Source organism: Amborella trichopoda, chromosome 3, assembly GCF_054954075.1.
Source record: "Amborella trichopoda isolate Santa Cruz 75 chromosome 3, AtrichopodaSantaCruz75HAP2 v2.0, whole genome shotgun sequence".
In the NCBI taxonomy this organism is placed as follows: Eukaryota; Viridiplantae; Streptophyta; class Magnoliopsida; order Amborellales; family Amborellaceae; genus Amborella; species Amborella trichopoda.
In genome coordinates, this window is record NC_142338.1 from 48,010,866 (window position 1) to 48,030,965 (window position 20,100).

At 33.9% G+C, this 20,100-nt stretch overlaps 1 protein-coding gene across 1 annotated transcript in view; it reads right to left on the reverse strand.

Moving 5' to 3' along the window:
• LOC18443820 (26S proteasome non-ATPase regulatory subunit 13 homolog A) overlaps positions 1 to 3,178 on the reverse strand; it is a 32,152-nt gene extending 28,974 nt beyond the window's left edge. The window contains exons 1-2 of the mRNA XM_006854001.4: positions 2,912 to 3,178; positions 291 to 737 (exon numbers count right to left, since the gene is read on the reverse strand). Of these exons, the coding sequence (XP_006854063.1) occupies positions 291 to 737; positions 2,912 to 3,061 (597 nt within the window). The 5' untranslated portion in view covers positions 3,062 to 3,178. The remainder of the gene's footprint in view (positions 1 to 290; positions 738 to 2,911) is intronic.
• Positions 3,179 to 20,100: the final 16,922 nt, after the last annotated feature.

A 20,100-nucleotide genomic window follows, 5' to 3' on the forward strand; every position in this document is an offset into this window, starting at 1 on the left:
TGACAAGTCCCAGAGGAAGCCAGGCATTCAAATATTGATCATTATTATCATCATTGTCATCACCATCATCATCATCATCAATTATTAGAAGTTAAACACAATAAGTTCCATATTTCCTCTTTTTGCATAAGCTTAAATTCGCATCATTTAAGACATCCAATATTCACAAGAGAGCAACCAAGTGCAATCAAATAAACCAGCAGGAAAAGGAAAACAAAAACTAAGAAACCATGGAAAATCTGCATTAGCTTCATCCATTCTCCTTCAAAGATGCATTCAGAAATTCTTACCACTTTGAAATTTTCTGAAAGAGACTCCACATTCGTATATGCAAGATAAAGAAGAGCACTTTTGTAGAATTCCGCATATTCCTTACGAGATTTATGATATTGGGATGAGATCCAATGATAACTAGCATAGACAGAAGGATCAATATCTGTCATACTGTCTAAAGTACTCTTTCCCTCTTCAAGAAGTTTCTTGCACTCTTTCTGGTCTCCTTGCTCAAGCTTGAATGCCGCTATTTGCATCTTGACATAAAGAATGGGTTCCTCTATACGTGTTTGCCTAGAAGGACGGAGCTTCTCAATCACCCCTTCAAGGTAGCTAATAGCAGCCTCCTTTTCTGAATATTGGCGAGAAACTATGACAGCAAAGTGCGCAAGTTTCAGAAGGTTGATTTTTGTCTCAAAATCAGTTATGAAATTGTGGTACAGTTGTATTAGAGTATCCCCAGCCTGCGAAAAAGAGAAGTCCAAGATGAATTAAGCATTTAAGCAAGAAATATTTATATGAGCAGAACTCAAATAGATGCGCAACATCCTCATTATGTTAAAAGCAGATGGGATAAAAAGACCTAGTATTTTGCAACCATCCTCCGTGAGATTTAATTTATATCAAAGAAAACAGTTCGGTCTAAGCTCAAACTGATTCCATGCCAACTTTCAACAGTTCAAAGCCATTTTGATCAGCCAGGCAAAACTGACTAAAATTGCCATCCACCCAGCAACAAACCACTCATGCTTACCATGAGGCAGGAAAGCAAAGTGAATTGTCACCCGGACTTGAAGCCAAAAAAGCATAGCATCTTAAGAATGAAAAATCTATCTGAATCTCAACCACCTTGAGTACAACTTGATGAACACATGCTTTTATCAAAGACACTAATCTTGACTACATAAAATACACAATCAAACCTGTCTTAGACCTTTGAACTTGGTGATGACGTGCCTTACAGGTGACATGTCACTCCATGCTAAAGGCTCAACAAGAATCAAGACGGGTCAAATGACCTACTTAACGAGGAGTAAAAGTGTAAAGCTAGTGATTTTCATACAAGTGAAGGGTGAACATCAGGAGTATTATGAGGTTTGAAAGGGTAATGAGTTAGAGGCGATCCATTAGACAAGCCATAATTTCCAAAAGGGAAAAAAACAAGTTTAAAAGGACTCGGGAAATTGGCACGTGGAAGGGAAGTGTTGAGAAACAAATGGATAGAAGTAATATACATTAACACACACAGGAACGCACACCCACACAGAAGCACATCACACTAACAACACACACACAGGCATATCACACAAAGAATATAGATGGGGGGAATTGTGATAAGAGATGCATGAAAAAACAATTTAATCACATGGGAAACACACATAGAAAATCTAATGGGAAACACACATAGAAAATCTAAGGAAGTTCCACTGAAAACTAGAGGACATCACAAGCAGCAGACAAACGCAGCTGATGAAAGGGAAATACATGGGAGACATGGGTGCTACACAAGGGAAATTTTGTTCCCTTGAATTAAAGGTAGAGAAGAGAGAGAGAGAGAGAGAGAGTCACATTGGTCTCTGAAATATGTTTAGAATGAAACAACGCTCCAACTTGCAACCAAGCTTCCTTCCAACTACCAACTATGACAAGCACCAGAGAGTGTTGTATTAACTGCCTGGTAACCACTATGGACAAAAGAAATTTAAGGGCGAGACTGCTATAGAAAGGACTGCGGATAGGAAATTTAAGGGTGAGACTGCTATAGAAGGGGCATAGAGTGTGGTTTCTGATTGGACAAACAGAAAAGACCATGTTTCAACTTATGTGAAAAATGATTCTGAATTGAGGGCAGGGTGGAGATTGTTATCAGGCGAAGGGGCTTCCTAAGCCTGAATATTAAGTTAAAATACCCAAATAAATTCAATCCCCATATCCAATGAATAACACTAAAACACTTAATTTCACAAGCATCCAGTCGTTTTACTCAACACCCCCAAAACCTGATTCAACACACATATCAATGCACTTATTTGTAGTGCTAAAACCCGGGTATTTCTTCTAATAAAATTATATAAAAATAAAAAAAAACATTTTTCAGTCATACAAAAATATCTTTCAGTCCATATATCCCAAAAAAAAACACCCAACTAATTATATACATTGTATCTAATCCAAACAACATGTCACATATCATCACAATTCGAAGATCCAGAAATGCCAAAAATCTATGTTCACAAACCAATATCAAAATAACGCTGTTTGAGCAATTAATTCCAATTTTCCCATTTCCTAACTGAAAACCCGTGTATCTAATCAAACAGAAACTCCACACCTAACATGTGTCTCAATCCCTAGATCTATATCATAACCAAACACAATCACTTTTCTCAGAACATTAAAAAACAACACATAAGAACCCTAATTAGTCAAACCCATGAGAGTGAAAAACAAAAAAAAATCAACGTAAGAAAGCATCTAAATATAAAGAAAAAACAGCTGCACGGGAAAACCTTTGGAGAATACATGAAATATTAAACTAAAACTAGAAATACAAAAACCCTCATTTTGAAACAGCACAACGAATGAATATACAATAGTAAGTATATACCATGATAAAACGCTAATTCAAAGACGGTACCTGAAGCACAGCCAGGGCAACAAACTGCTCGAGCTTTAACGTTAGCTGGTGCCAGAGCTTCCTCTGATATAAATCTGCGAGTGAACTGTACCATTCAGCGAGCTCGGGCTGAGCATTCCTCTGAGACTCGAGATACTTCAAAGCAGACATAGCCGGCCGTTTCAAGGAAAAACAGGAGAAATTTTGCAGATGATTTGGGTTTGCTATAGGAGCAAGAAACCCTCGTCTCTCACTCTGGTTTTCTTGTGCTACAAGTCCTTCCAACTTTAACGAGCAAAAATATAAAAAGGAGAGGTAAATGACCAGACTTACCCTTACACTACAATAAATTACGATGCTACCCAACGTTTTGATTTAAAACAATAGGAAGAGGACGACTCCTTGGCTCCTCGTAATTGATTTCCTTTATATATTAATCTCTATCTTTTCCTCTCTCTACTAGAGAACACACCATTCCTTGACTCGCCCAAGGCCACGCCGACTCGGGCGTGTCACTCGGAGTCGTCCCAATGGCGAGGCCGGATTGGGGCGAGTTCCACGGCAATTCGTCCAACCTCATAAATGTATTAAAAAATACAAAAAATTAAAAAATTGTTGAAAATTTTGAGAAACACCACTATATTTGTTGGAAATATATGTTAAGATGATTTTGGTAGTTTTTAAGATGATTTAAAAATCTGCATATTTTTTCCTTTTCAAATATTCAAAATCCGTATCAAAATTTTCAATAATCCAACCTTAAACAATCCAAATTAAGATGCACCTCTAGATTTTATCATAGCATACAATTTTGGTATAAAATATTCTTATGATTATCTCAAAATCAATTTTCATATCTAATTATAAAAGTTTAAACTCCAAAAATAGTTAAAATCAAGTAGATCTTTAAACATATGAAACTCTTGAAAATGGACGATCTAGATAATGTGTTGCAAGATGCACTATTTTTAGGACTCAAAATCTTTTTTTCTTTCATATTTATACATCTCGATGTTGAGATTATCAATTAAATGGTTTTTGAGCATCAAAACAACCTTTTTCGATGGATTTTTTAAGTACATATTTAATTCTACATTTTAAGGTTGCAACCTTATATAAACTTTTTCCTTTTCTCAACTCTTCTAAGTTTTCTAAAATAGACTAAAGTTTTCAATTTGTAGGGACGTGTTTGATAATTGGGGGGAGGAAGAAGGAACTTCCCCATTACGGTACAAGTTTTGTGTTTGGAGCACGAAACTTATATAGTAAAGAAGTTCACCCTAGAACTTCCTTACTCCCTTAAAAAAAAAAGTTCCAACTAAAATGATGGAACTTAAAATAGGAACTTTATCCGTCAAACCCTATTTTGCCTCCCTCATTATATTTATATTGTTAATTTATATTTGTATTTGTATTATATTATATTATTTTACATATATCAAATAATACAAATAAATATTACTAAAATAATTTATGATATTATAATATATATATTAATAAAATAAATATAAAATATATTATATTACATTATATAGAATATATGTTTTATATTTCATTGTATAATATATAATATAGTTTGTTATCTAATAGATTTTATTTATATAATAGATATTTATAATATTATATATAATAAATATATATTAATAGGATAAATATAAAATACAACATATATTATATTATACAATATATATTAATAGAATAAGTATAAAATACAATATATAATATATTATATTATGTTATATATATTATATATTTATATATATATTATTAATGTATTTGTATTACATAGTATATATATTTTTTTATTATATACTTATATAATAGATATTTATAATATTATATATAATAAATTTATATTAATAGGATAAATATAAAATACAACATATATTATATTATACAATAAATATTAATAGAATAAGTATAAAATACAATATATAATATATTATATTATGTTATATATATAATATATTTATATTTATATCATTAATGTATTTGTTTTACATAGTATATATATTTATGTATTATAATATATTTTATTATATATTATCTAATAAAATAAATGCAAAGCACACTATGTTAAATGTAAAGTACACTATATTATATATTATATTATGTTATATATATATATATATATAATAAAAATAATTATAAAACACACTATGTATATAATAAAATAATTATAAAACACACTTTTTATATAATAAAATAAATATAAAATACATTATATTATATTTGTATTATGTTATATATATAATATAATATATATTTATATATACTATATATAATATATATATATATATATAAATTACATATTTATGTAATAAAATATATTTTATTACATATATTAAAAAATAAATATAAAATACACTATAATATATATTGTAGTGTGCTATAGATATCACATATTTATATTTAAATTATTACCATTTATTTAGTTTATACTATTATATATTTATTTAAATTAATATAATATATCATTTATATTGTTTTATGTCTAATATAAAAATCTACAAAAAGATTATTTAATATATATTAAAATAATACTTTGGAATAAAAGAATACTTTGGAATTCATAAGGGATTTACTTGTCTATGTACCATTCCATCCGATCTTTTAGGTCCCTACTTCACCACGACGATTATGCCATGGTGTCCCTTGAAGCATATATTCGATGGATAGACTTCATGCTTGTATATCCATTATTTAAGTCTCCAACAATTATTCCAATAATTAGATATCTGATTTAACCTATGGACGAATATGCAAGCATACGTTTCATGCTTGATTGAGTAATAGCAATAAGATTCCCCATCTGGAATGAGAAATGGGCAATCCTGAGCCAATTACTGTTTACAGAAAACAAGGGTTCCTAGAAAGCGATAATCAAAGGAAAGGATAAGTGCAGAAAATCAAAGGAAACTGTTCCAACAAATAGAGTTAACCTCGTCAGTAGAGGAATCAATCCATATATAGGACTCCGAAAGGGATGATCCACTACCATATGAATAACATTTGTTGTTGCGGTTTGAGCAACAAATGATGTTCCTCTTCTTATGCCTCTGAACCCACAAGAACTCGCGGAGCACCAAGAAACCACCCACCCTCGTACATCTGTAACTGTCACAATGGTATTATTGAAACTCACTATTTAAATAAAAATGACTTTATATTCCAACATGTTATCAAACACAGGTTACCTAGAACTTCTTTAACATTCTAGCAAGTTATCAAACATATACAATCATTACTTCCTTAAATAACTTTTTTCTTCCCAACAAAGAAGAAGTTCCAATTTATAGGCATACCTTTCAGTTATCAAACAGGCCCATGGGGACTATAGGGTAAATGGTCTTTGTACACATGCATTTTGCTAGGAAGAAAAAGAGAGAGAATGATAAACTAATATAAATGGGAACAAGATAGAACTAAAAATAGAGATTGTATATAAAGAGATCATTTACGTCTTGTACATAGAGGTCACAATCATTGTTGTCCCTTAAATTTCAAAATGGGTGGTTGTAATAGTGTCATTAAATAGACACAAAGTTCCAAAAAAAAAAAATTTATTGCACTTTGTGACTTACCCCATGCTATCCAATTTGACCTCTAAAGAGTGAAATAGGGTGATTGGGGTCATTCCATTTAGAGGTTACTATCGACCTTGGCCATTAGATCAGTAATTAGGCAACTAAGGTTTTCCCATTGTCTGATCATAAAGTCCAAAATAAAATCTTCAAACTTTGTGACATACCCCAAACTATCAGATTTCATATTTAACAGCTATATATGACCTCCTAAAATAAAAAATAATTGGTCTTAAGCAATGTTTAAAAAATGTTCATAGTAGGATTGAGAATCTTCTACCCAAATTGAATTCAGCCATGGACTTTCCCGATGAATCAGTTACTCAACGTTGCATATGTAAACATACACCTTGATAATAATAAAAATCAATTTTTTGCCCAATTTCAATGGTTTTTGGGTGAAATTTGAAAATTTCTCTTCTCTTTTTTTCCTTTAGTTTTTTATTCCTCTTAGATTCGTACAAAATATTTGTGAAAAGGAACTCCAAATCGATGAAATGAGAGGTGAGAGTTTCAATTAATTATTTCCATAGCTAATTCAACCTTTCTTATTTCTCCGTTGTTTTTCAACTTTTTAATGATAGATGCATTTTTAAACTCTATCATATTTATATCAAGGGATTTTCGATGTAGTCAAACCACTCTCTCTAACACACTCATCAATCATCACGTTCTTTCGAGCCACCTTTTCAAACATAGCCATAAATTTAACTTTTAAAAGGTTTGTCTGATAAACAAACATGTAATATATGCATAAATTACACAATGTAGCTTTAATCAAAGTCAAACAACCTCCTGAAGTTAAAAACTTGGATTTTCAGAGATCTAATCTGTACTGCATTCTTTGAATCACTAAATCGCATAATACCATTGTCATTCTTTTTTCAGTAAAGGTAACACCAATATACCTTATTGGAAAATTTTATACACCACATCTCATTCTTCCTTCAAATTCTTCCACCTCTTCTTCCTCACATGCCACACCTTCTTTCTTTGTGACAAATATTCTTTACTTTATTTATAAAATCTATTCAAAAGAAATTACTTCAGAGGAGATAGCTAGAGCGGACAAAGTGGCCCCCCTTTTGCCAGAAAGTCAGCCAAGGAATTTGCCTCGCGAAAGACATGACAAAAATAAATTGAAAGTGGATCCACCAGATCTATAATCTGCAACCAGCTAAACCTTAGTTCCCATAGAATACGCTGCTCCTTCTTGCACCAATTAATTGCGTTCATTGAATGTCCTTCAATAATGCAGCTATTCCCGATGTTTCTGAAGATAAAATTTTTTAACCCTTGCAACAAAGCCAATAACTTCGATTGGTTAGCCGTGGCTATATCAATAGGGTCATAATATGAGAAGATGACCTCTCCAAAACAGTCTCTCACCACACCCCCATTGCCTGCCAAATCTAGATTGCCCAGATAGCTCCCATCAAAATTTAACTTAAATTCCTCACTCTCTGGTGCCACCCAAATACTCTTTAGTCTCATCTTTATTATATCCATCAAAAACAAATTTGGCAAGTTCAACAGAACATCTGGTTGTGAAATCATCCAACTCTCCTTAGTAATTGAGAGCCAAGACCAAATAGATAGTTTGACTTTACTCAGCAGTCTATTAAAAGATAAACTTTTTCCTTCAAAAGTTTGTCGATTTCTTTCTTTCCATAGTTCCCATAAAGTAGCTCATCTCGCTAGTTGCCACACCAAAATACCCCCGGAAGGTAAATGATTAATGGCTAATTGTGACATTAAACCCATCACAGATTGAGGCAGTGAAGCTTGAACTGCAAGTAGCTCAAATAACCAGTGCCAAATTCTTGAGGTAACGTGGCAGTGAATAAGAAGATGCTCTCCAGATTCCTCATCGGCTTTACACATCAAACATATGTTAGGTAAAATTTTACCCCTCTTAATCAAATTATCCACCGTCATAATTTTATTTTGGATAGCTAACCATAAAAACACCTGCACCTTATGAGGAATAGGCCATTTCCACACTTTGGCTGTGGCAAGTAAAGACCATCTCCATCAATCGTGAAAAAATAGCCTATAACAAGATTTGACCGAAAATACCCCATCGCACTTAACTTCTCAAATCACTTCATCTATTGCCCCTTGGGAAATATAAATTGAATTCAAGATACTCATCAAATCGTTCCATTGAAGATAAATATCTTCACTCAGGCTATTATACGGGAAATTAATACTCCAAGCAACACGATTACCTCTCACTTCAACCATATCAGAAACTTTAGCATTAGGTTGCGAAACCTTAACAAAAAGTTTCGGATAAGTAAGCTTCAGAGATGCATCACCTATCCACTTATGATGCTAGAAAGAGATGTTATCACCACAACCAACATTTCAACGAAAATAACTCGCAATCATCGGCCTACATCTATAAATAGACGTCCACAGAGAAGACATCTCTTTATTTCTACCCCCTCCTAACCACATTCTCTGCCTATCCACACCATATTTCGAAGACAAAACCTGAGACCAAAGCTGATTTGTATACTGTAAACTTATCCACCACCACTTACACAACACTGCCTCATTCATGTATTTTACCTTTCTAATGCCAAGACCAACTTCACTCTTAGGGGTACAAACACGATCCCACCTAAGTAAGTGATACTTCATTTCTTCCCAAATGACCCCCACAAAAAATTACACATCATTCTTTATATTTTATTTATCACTGAGGCTGGCATTTGAATAAGAGACATCAAGTAGATTGGTTAATTAACTAAACAAAAACTTAATAATGTAACCCTACCACCCATAGACAGGTATTTCGGTTTCCAAATATCCAATTTCACTTGGACTCTCTCTAACACCTTATCCAAAACCGCTATAGAGTGCCTATAATTTGATATTGGCATTCCCAAATAAATAAAGCGGAAAGAGCTCACCAAGCAACCCAAAAGATTTGTCAAATATTGAATCAAGGTCGGAGAACAGTTAATACCTATCATTGAAACCCAAAGCCACATCACAACAATCTAAAAATCGAACAATGTTATTCACTTGCGTCTCATATGCTTTATAAAAGATAAACGTATCATCCGCATATTGCAAATGAGAAACTCTTAGACCCATCTCAGCCACTTTAAAATCAGAGAAATTGCCACAACCTTCCACTTTATGAATCATCAGGCTAAAACATTTTGCATAGACAGAAAAAAGGAATGGTGACATGGGGTCCCCTTGGCAAAGACCCCTGGAAGCCTTAAACAAACCAATAGGGCTTCCCTTAAAAAATATTGAGAAATGGGCAGAAGATAAACATCAAAAGATCCAATTCCTAAGAATTTTCGTAAGTACCCCCCATTCAACTCTGTCATAAGCTTTTCCATATCAAGTTTAATAATGACTCCAGGAATTTGACCTCTCACTCTAGAATGAATACACTCCTAAGCCACCAAAATACTATTAGAGATTTGACGATTCTGAATAAAAGCAGATTGAGTGTTAGAGATAAGAAAATGTAAGACTGACTTCAATCTTTCAACTAAGACTTTTGCCACAATCTTATAAAGATTGGACATAAGACTGATGGACCTAATATCTGATAACTCTGCTATCACTGATTTTTTAGGGATAAGAGTTATATAAGTGGCATTAACCCCTTTGCATATCTGACCCTTAATCATAAAAACTCTAACCATCTCTAATAATTCGGACTTAATCAAGTTTGACATTATATGGAAAAAAGAAAGAGGAAAATCATTTGGGCCTGGAGCCTTATCACCGGGTAAACCAAAAAACGGCCCCTTCAGTTCTTCCATAGAGATGTTATGCTCCAAATAATATCTCATATCTACTATTAAAACTTTAAATGTACCCTTTCCAGTTTTGGAGTGAACTTCACCTCCGTCAAAAAAACCTTCTTAAAATTCTTAAAATGGTCAATAATAACCCCTTCCATTACCACACTATTATCTGCCTCAATACCAGGAATAGTCAAACCAGAAATATCATTTTGCCTTTTTCTTGCACTCGCAATAGAATGAAAGAACTTAGTATTCAAATCACCATTCGTAAATCATTTTGTCATTGATATTTGCTTCCAATATAACTCCTCAGCTCTACGAAGATCATGAAGAGATTTCAACTTCGAACTCCTTTCACCCATCAACTCCTCGGCTAACACACCTATAGATTGAACGTGCTGGTCCAAAGCTTCAATTTCATATAATAACCTCATCGATTTTAGACTGAACATTAAAATTATTCTCTTTCTTTCAAATGATGAGCTTATATTTAATATTAAACAGCTTTTTGTGCAATTGAAAAGCTAAGGAACCAATAGAAATTGTATTTTGCCAGGTGGTTTTAATGACTTTTACCACTTCATTCTCTTCCAACAACCTAATATCTAGCCTAAACGGCTTCGACCCACCTCTCTCCATGCTAGTGTATAACAAAATGGGGATATGATCAGAAGATATACGTGAAAGAGCTCTAACAGAGGCAAGAGGAAAGGCATCCTCCCAATTTACAGATACCAAAAATCTATCAAAATTTCGACATTGAAAGACTAATGGTACTATTATTCGACCAGGTAAATTTAGCCCCAACAATCGGTAGATCAAAGAAAGAATTACTTTCTATAAATCTATTAAACAACCTCATTGAATAATTAATAGAAGATCCTGCAAAACATTCATCTAGCCATCTGATAAGATTAAAATCTCCCCTAAGCACAAAGGGAAATGAAATTGCTGAATCACTCCATTCATATTATTGACAAAACTTTCCTTAAGAGCAGGGTCATTAGGACCATAAACATTAATAATTCCCCAAGAGAACCTCAGGATAGGACCATGAAAGCCAATAAGAAACAATCTGTCTCGAATAAAAGTTTCAAAATTTTGTAGAAAAAGACGGTCCTACAATACCCACAAGCCACCAGATGCTCCAACAACATCAATACCACAAAAAGAAACAACCCCTAGGCCCCAGACCTCCCTAGCCCTAGAAATACTAGGATTAAGAAGTTTGGTCTCTTGAAGAATTAAAATCCAGGGTTTAAACTTAGAAACCAAAAATAAAACATCCCTCTTATGCCTAGGTCACCAAGACCCCTATTATTCCATGAAATAATATGTATTAAAAAGGAGGGTTAGAGGTAGAACCTGGCCCATCAGGTCTTGCTCTGAAATAGAGCTCCTCCAGCATCAATGCTTCATTGAACGCAACATAATTCAACAACTCCGAAGAGTTTGAAACAGGAGAAGCAGAGGAGACCTCTGAGAGATTAATGATTTCTGGTTCCTTACCCAAAAATGCTTTTGGCTTCGCAGTGCTCTTGATGATGCCACGGGCCTCCAGCCGAGCCGAAGACCTCGATTCCAAAGAAGAAAACTTCTTATGCTTAGATGCCTTGCTGACGATTGGGTTTTCTCACACCTCCCCACATTGCTCTGAGCAATATCTGCCTGGACTCCACAGTCCATCTAGCCTTCTTAATATGTTTAACCTCATCAAATAACATCCTAATGGGGATATTAAAATTCATACCCATATCAGATACCATAGCTGCAACCTTCGGTTCTTCAGGGTCAATATCAACAGGATTAGACTCAAAAACCTCAATTTCTGATAAAGAGTCATCAGTTACAGATTGTCCCCCCAAAAGCCGTAGAGGGGATGCCTCCAAATGGGGAATAACTCTCAAAGAGTCTACAACATCATAAATAGCCAACGCAATATTCGAGTCGAAAGAACCATCATCTTCTAGCTCCCCCTCAATTTGCGCTGGTAACTTCTGGTCTCCAAAAGCCAAAACCAGATCCTCTTCTTCAGAATCTACCACCATCACAGCAAAAGGGTTAATGACAAGCGAATCAAACCTCGCTCTAGACTTGGGAGGTTGGCCTTTAATAGTAGCACACCGATAGGCAGGGGATACATGGTTTTTTTTTGCAAAAAAAACCACACGACCACCCAAACTTTGAGAACCAGATCCAACAACACTCTTTTCTTTGCCAAGAAGAGAAAAATGAGACTCCAACCAAAAAACATTTTCTCCTCCACCGGATTTCAACAAGACTCCTTGTTAAATTTGACAAAATGCAGTTGCAAAAAATCCACTGTATAAATCTCGCGACCACTTTCCAAAGGCAGGTCATCATGGAGATTTACCTTGGACTGGGGGAAGTGCCATGTACAAAGAGGTGTTGCCTTCCATAGTATCCCCACCCATCCCATCTGGCAGAACAACACTGACATTCAAGCCTTTAGATTTACAACTAACAACCCATGGAATTGGTGAACCTGTGAGACCACCAAATTTGTAAACTCAGCTTTCGCAATATCCAAATTTGAATTTTGCATGGGAACCGCCTTACCCTTAACATCTGCTGGTTCCTCCCCAAGAAGAGTTTCATCAAGCATCCTAGAAATGGTACCAGCTACCGCGATAGGTGGACACGAGGCAGGGACCACTCCTGAAGTATTAATACCCATAGTCTCAATGCATGGCAACTCCCTAGAATAATCAGCAGTAAAATCTGAAAAAATTCCAACGGGCACCCATTTTCTTTTCAAATTTGAAATAGGCAAATTCAAAATCTTGTCGCTCTTCTTCTTCTTTTTGAAGCGCTGCCTCCGGTGTCAATTATGGCGACGGCCATCGAGATTCCCAATAACATGTAGATTTTGAGTAGTTTCCTTGTACTGAGCATCTCCACCATTACAGCTCAATCCTGACTTCACAACTTTCGCCACTAACCCTGTCTGCAATCCCTCCACCACGATATCTGAAGGCAATGCTTCTTTTTCGGGGTAAAACCGAACCAACCCATCATCAGCCACCACTTTAATAACAAAAGTATCCTTCCCTACCTGGAGTTGAACAGATAGTTGTAGAGGCTGACCCAATACCATCCAAACCTTAACCCTGACAGAGCGTTGGTCAGCCCCTACAAAGGATGTCCAATCCAAGTCACAGTATTCGCCACAACTATTAGAAATACTCTTGATAACAAACAATTTCCACACATTTCAAGGAATACCCAAAGTCTCACCCATGTACAAACTCTCTGAGCAAAGGACGAATGATCAAAGGGTTTCCACAGATTGAAAGAAAGAAGTTTACCTCGGACTCTGGGAAATCTAGCACGGAAAGCTAGACAAACGTCCTCCTCAGAATAAAGCATGAAAACCACTTTATTCTCACCAATGATCTTTACCTTCGGAACATAGTTGAGAGACCACCCTCTTTTGACCCAATCTCCAAGACCAAAGATGCCATTGGAAGGAGGCGAGAAAGAACCCACCACATAGTTTTTTACCAACAAAAAGCCATCGTTCTGCACCTCTTGATCAACCGTAACTAAAGAATGAAGCATCTCTAGCACCACGCCATAGATCCCCTACAATTTTGTCACTAACGTAATCCCTCTCTAGATTTCTCTCAAAATCTCCATCGTTCAGTACTATATTTTCTACTAAAAATATTCACTTAGAGAGAGAATGAGAGAGGTTCAAGATCACTGTTACAACTAAAACCTTAACAAATGCTTCCTATCGATCATGTCTTTGACCACTTCGAATGAAATGTCACCCAAAACCCTAATCTACAATCAAACTTGGATACAATCAAGTAAAGAAGCTGAACGATGGAAAAGACACACTTATATTGTCCGGATAGACCTGCTCAAATTCCTTCTCCAATCTGTTTTGAACAACATTGCAGTGCTCCATCCATTGTATTAGTTTCCAAAAAAATCATGTGTGGGAATTAGAGAGAGATTTTGCTTGTGTTTTTATGTAGAGAGAGAGAGAGAGAGAGAGAGAGAGAAAGAGAGACTTGCTTTAGTTTTTGTGATTATCTACTTGTTTTTTTGAAGATTAAATTTTAAGACTTGAAACTGTCTCAAAGCACTTCAAGAACCTCTTCATCACCATTACTTCATTGTCATGTGCCCCATGAAATATTAAAATATCATTTGCATATTGCAAATGTGATACTTTGGTTCCTCTATCTTTGCCCTCAAAACCTTTAATTAATCCAGCTTGCACCATCTCATTCAGCATTATACTAAACATTTCGGCCATGATAATAAACAAGAATGGACAAAATGGCATCCCCATATCTTGTTAAGCTTTTAGAAATAATCTTATGTGAACTTATAAGAAGGCTAATTGGCCTTATATCATTCAAACTTTCCATAACACATTTTTTGGAATCAAAGCAATTAAGGTAGAGGCTATATCCTTATTAATAATAACTTTATTGTATAACACATATTCTCGTTTAGTATTTCCCAATATTAATGAAAAAAGGCCAAAGGAAACACATTTGTCCAGATGCTTTGTATCATGCAAGTCTAAATGTTGATTCTTCCAACAACTTTTTGATGTGCATCTTGTGTATCAATTGTTGTAAAGGCCTATTTAAATTGCCTTACAATAGCCCCTTCCATTCCTTGATAGTCTTCTTATGCTACTCCAGGAATTCTTAGGCCTTAAATACTATTAATTCATTTTCTGGCCCTTGTTATTATCTTATAACGATGCTTGTAAGACAGAAATAAGTTATTTGTAGAGTTTAGTGAATTAACTCATGGGCATGAAACATTTGGAGACTTATATAAGAAAAACGTAAAAGGCAAAGTTAAAAAAAAATTATTCAAATGAAAAATGGTGGTTATCAACTTATTTTCGATGTATATTATGTGCTGATACAAAAGTAATATTTTGAATGTGGGGCACTCTTAGATAAATACTAAAATATTTTTATAAAAAAATGGTACACTTTCCATAAGAGACCAAACAAATTTGCCAGAGTGATTAAAGGGGTGGAAAAAAACTAGGACCTAGGCCACAAATGTGGCTTGAGGGTAGGTCCTGGCCCGGACACGAGGTCGGTCTTGCCCAACCATTTTTTTATTTTTTTTATTTTTTTTATTAAATGTTGTTTGCTTTAATTTTATTCAGCCATAATAAGGCCATTGGCAAGCTTGGGACATGGCCTCTTTGGCCCAAGTAGGCCTGGGCTAGCCTTATTTGGGTGGCCCAACCGAGGCCCAACTCATTGTCTGTCCTTGTGATTATGACTAAAAATAGAATGTTTCCAATAAATATTAAAAATGAAAATGTGAATTGCCTCAAAACTATTTTAAGTAATGCTTCATAGTTATGACACTTTCGTTTTGGGCTTCTTAACTTTGGTGGCTTGAAATTGTTGTCAAAGGGGAAATTGGTGAATGGCTTACCATGGATAAAGCAACTTGATGGTGTATGTGAATGGTGTATTATTGCAAAGCAACACCGAGAAAGCTTTAAGAGTGGAAAGTCAAGGAAAGCGCAAATATCTCTCCAAATCGTGGATACTGATATGTATGTGAACCAATTGAACACATCTCACTTAGAGAGAGTATATGTCTTCTAACCTTTATTGATGATTATAGTGGAAAAACATGAGTTTATTTTTTAAAAAAATATTGCAATTTTTTTGAAGTATTTGAAGAATTCAAATCTTTTGTTGAGAAACACGGTGATTTTCAACAAGTTTCAAATTAATGTGATAAGATCAGATACAAATGGAAAATGGTTTCATAGACTCTATAAGGAACATGAAATTTGTCACTAACCACATCCCACACACCACAACAAAATGGCATTACAAAAAGAAAAAAATACAACTATTTTAAATATCATAAGATATATGTAAAAAGATAAAGAAATGCCAAAGGAATTTTTGAACCAAGGTCATTGTTTGTGCTGTATTGTTGCATAGTTGTCCAATAAAAAGTTTATGATATATGATAGCTAGAGAAGCTTGGAGTTCATAGAAGCCAAATTGGAGCATTTAAGAATCTTTAGGTGTGTACCTTTTGCTAAAATTCTTGAAGAAAAAATGGCAAAGCTTAGTAACAAAGGAAAAAATGTAGCTTCACAAGCTATGGAGAAAATGCAAAGGGTTACATCTTGTACAATCCCATCACCAAAAATGTATTATTGAGTAGAGATCTAATTTTTTATGAAAATAGAGTATAGGATTGAAAAAATAATCAAGAAAGGAAAACCATTGAGGTTGACGAAGTAGAAGAAAAGGAAGAAGTGAAGCATCAAGAAAACTCTTTCAAATCTATGCATGATTCATCTTCTAGTGGCCAATCTACTTCATTAACAAGTATTTCCTCTCATAGGCCTATAATATACAAAAGCCTTTAAGAAATTTATTTGGTTACTTGTGGACACGATGTTGAGGATGAAGATCTCACATTACTTTGTCTTTATATAGATTTTGATCCTATTTATTTTGGTGAAGCATGTAAAAGTGAAGTGTCGAAAAATGTTATAAATGAAGAGATAGGAGCAATTGAGAGGAATGACACATGAGAGCTTACAATTTATGAAAAAGGTTTTCGATGATTTAAGTTAGTTTAAATAAAATAAAATTTATCAAAATACGCTTAATTAATAAATTATTTAGTATTTTACCAATTTTCAATGATTCCAACTCATGTTTGTGTGTATTTTAATATATCCTTCAAAATAAAATTAAAAGATGAGGTAAATTGTTAATAGTTCATACCCTGAAGTGTATTATGATAAATTTCTCTAGATAAAAATGGATTTAAATTTGATAAAAAATCTAGCTTAAAATGTAAAATCACAAATTTCACATACTTAATTTGTTTGAATTGGACTAAATCTCATATAAATAGAGTGTAGAAAAGCCTTTGACATTCAAAATTTGGAAAACAAGAGAGAAATAAGAAAACTTGAATTCGGTATGGAAAGATAAAGTTGAAACTTTCACCTCTCTTTTAATCAATTTCGAGTTCCTTTTCACAAATCTTCTATACAAATTCATGAGGAATAAAAAACTAAAGAAAAAAAATAAAAGAGAACTCTATTTCACCCAAAAATCGTTGAAAATTGGGGGAGAAATTGAATTTTTTATTGAGGTGTATTTTTTACCTATACAAGGTTGAGTCGCTTATTTTGAGATTAAAAAATGAATGGAGTATAGATTGCAAATATAATAGACGAACTCTATTTCACCCAATAACCATTGAAAGTTGGGGGAGAAATTGAACTTTTTTTATTGAGGTGTATTTTTTACATATATAAGGTTGAGTCGCTTATTCAGTATGTTTGAGATTCAAGGATGAATGGAGTATAGATTGCAAATATAATAGACAAACAAATAATGTTTTTGATGAATATGTAAGATGTTTGCAGGTTTTGCAGCAGCATTATTACAACCCAGTGAGAAGAGATATAGTCGTTTAGGAGCCAGGTAAAAATGGTGGACTTTCATTGAAATCAGCTTATAAAGTTCTTTTTCATGAAGAAGAAGAAGATGTAGCATGAAATCTTGCTGGAATATGGAAGCTGCCAGGCCCTAACAAGGTTAGGAGTTTTATTTCGTTACTGTCCTTACAAGATTCTTACTAGTGATGTATTGATGAAATGGGGAAAAGTTTTAACCAATATTTGTCTATTATGTAAAGAAAGTGGGGAATCTAGTAATCATCCTTATTTGCAATATTCGTATGCTGGTTTTATCTCGATGCGATACGTGCGAGAAAACGGTGCATGTAAACTACAGGGCACACTAGGGGCAAAAGATACAGTGGTACGATAAATTTGGATGGAGAGAAATAGAGGATGTTTTGAAAATGTAGTGAAAGAAACGGTGAAGTGTGTGAAAAGATTAGAGTGATGTATAATATGAAGAAAAAATGTATAAAGGGATCAATGGAGATAAAAAGATCATCTATATCGGAAATGTATAGTGAAGGGTTATAAAGCTGAATTTTGATAGGAGTTCATTTGACAATCAGGGTCAGGTTAGGATGGGTGGTCTTATGAGTGGCCATAATGGTGATATATTGAAAAAAAATCTTATGGCCCTCTAGGTTTGAAGACAGCAAATGAAGCAGAGCCGAGATCAATGTTGGAGGGCATGAAGTTGGCTTAGAATTTGAAAAAGGAACTGTTGCTGAAGGCAATTTGATGAATGTGGTGAAGTGGAGTAATAAATAGTGGGAAGCTCCTTAGCATTTGATTTTGGGGGAAGATTTAATTGTACTTTGTAGTGTCGTTGCAACGGATTTTTTGAGAGTCTAACTTTTTTTTTTTTTTTTTTTTTTTTTTTTTTTTTTTTTTTGCGTATTTGGTAATATCACTTGTAACTATTTAATTATTGTAATTTTTTTTTAATGTAATAAAGAGAAAATATCTACATATATATTATTTTTAAGTTTCATTGCACAATAGACTCAAGGTTTTAAAACATATCTTGGGGCATAAAAATGGTAGATTTTATTTCTTCTAACCCCTGAGCTAATTTAAACATGCTTTTTAGGCAAAAAAGAGAGAAGTTTGTGGTATATAAGTCAAGAGAGAGAAATGATTGGGTTTAGAAAGTGCACGTGTTTCTCACATTTGTTTAGGTTAAAAAATAGGAAAAAGGTTTAAAGTGGCTAAGCGGTTAGAATATAACTTTTGAAACATTGGGTTTATCAATAAATGAAACCTAAAAATAGGGGATATTGGGATATTTTCCCTATAATAAAAGTTGTTACCATGTAAAAAAAAAAAGAGATGTGCTTACCAACATGTAATGCAAAATCTCTCCAATCATTGGTTCGGAAGCATATAACGGAATGAAAGACCGCTCACAAAGGAGGAGGCTAGTTCGAGGAATTGCTTAAACTTATAGGAAACGTTTATGTAATGAAGCTATATACTTCCCCTGCCCATCTCGCAGTTCAATTTAGATGAAGTGATCCATTGACCATTTGATCTAAGATTTGACGTCTTTAAAGTATTTTACTATTAGTTTTTCTATCAATTATATGATTATGAAATTTGGGTTATATTTAATTTTACTATAAACAATACTAAAAAATAATTTAAAAATAATACCAAAATACCTTTGAAACCTTCAAAGGCCTTTGGGTTATATTTAATTTTATTAAAAATATATTTTTACCGGTGCGAGTTTAAGAGAAAAATAGACGCCCCAAATTTGGTGTCAAAATATTTTGTAGAGGGGTGACATTGTGATTGGAGTCATCTCAGCTGACCATTCAGAATGGACAAGGAGAAGTATATAAGTTTTATACAATGAGAGAAGTATAGATTGGCTGCCCTAAACTTATTCAAATAGATTATATGCTAACTAATATCAAGAGGAGAAAAAAAAACAAAGGTCAGACAGATTATCAACTATGACAAAGTCTAGAGGAAACATAAAGGGTAAGTTTGACCATGACAAAGTCTAGAGGCAACTTAATAGGCAAGTTTGACTATGACAAAGTCTAGAGGCAACTTTGACATTGTTTAGAAAGTATCGCAAAAGAAGAGTGCGTCTGTTTTCAGATGGAAGATGCATTACCAAGTAGGTACCAACTTTGACATAGTTTAGAAAGAATAGCAAATTCGTCGTGGTTTAGAACTTCCAATGGAAAGAGGGTTTAGGCAATTAATTTTCTTCATCTAAATGTTGAGATCCACTTTAGAATTACGCCAATGCTATTTATTATGGAAAAGTATATAAAATACCATTTACTTTTGGTGTGAGGTCACAATTACTATTGTCAGTCGGTAGGATTTCAATCCGGGTGGTTGTGCGTGGCATTCAAAGTT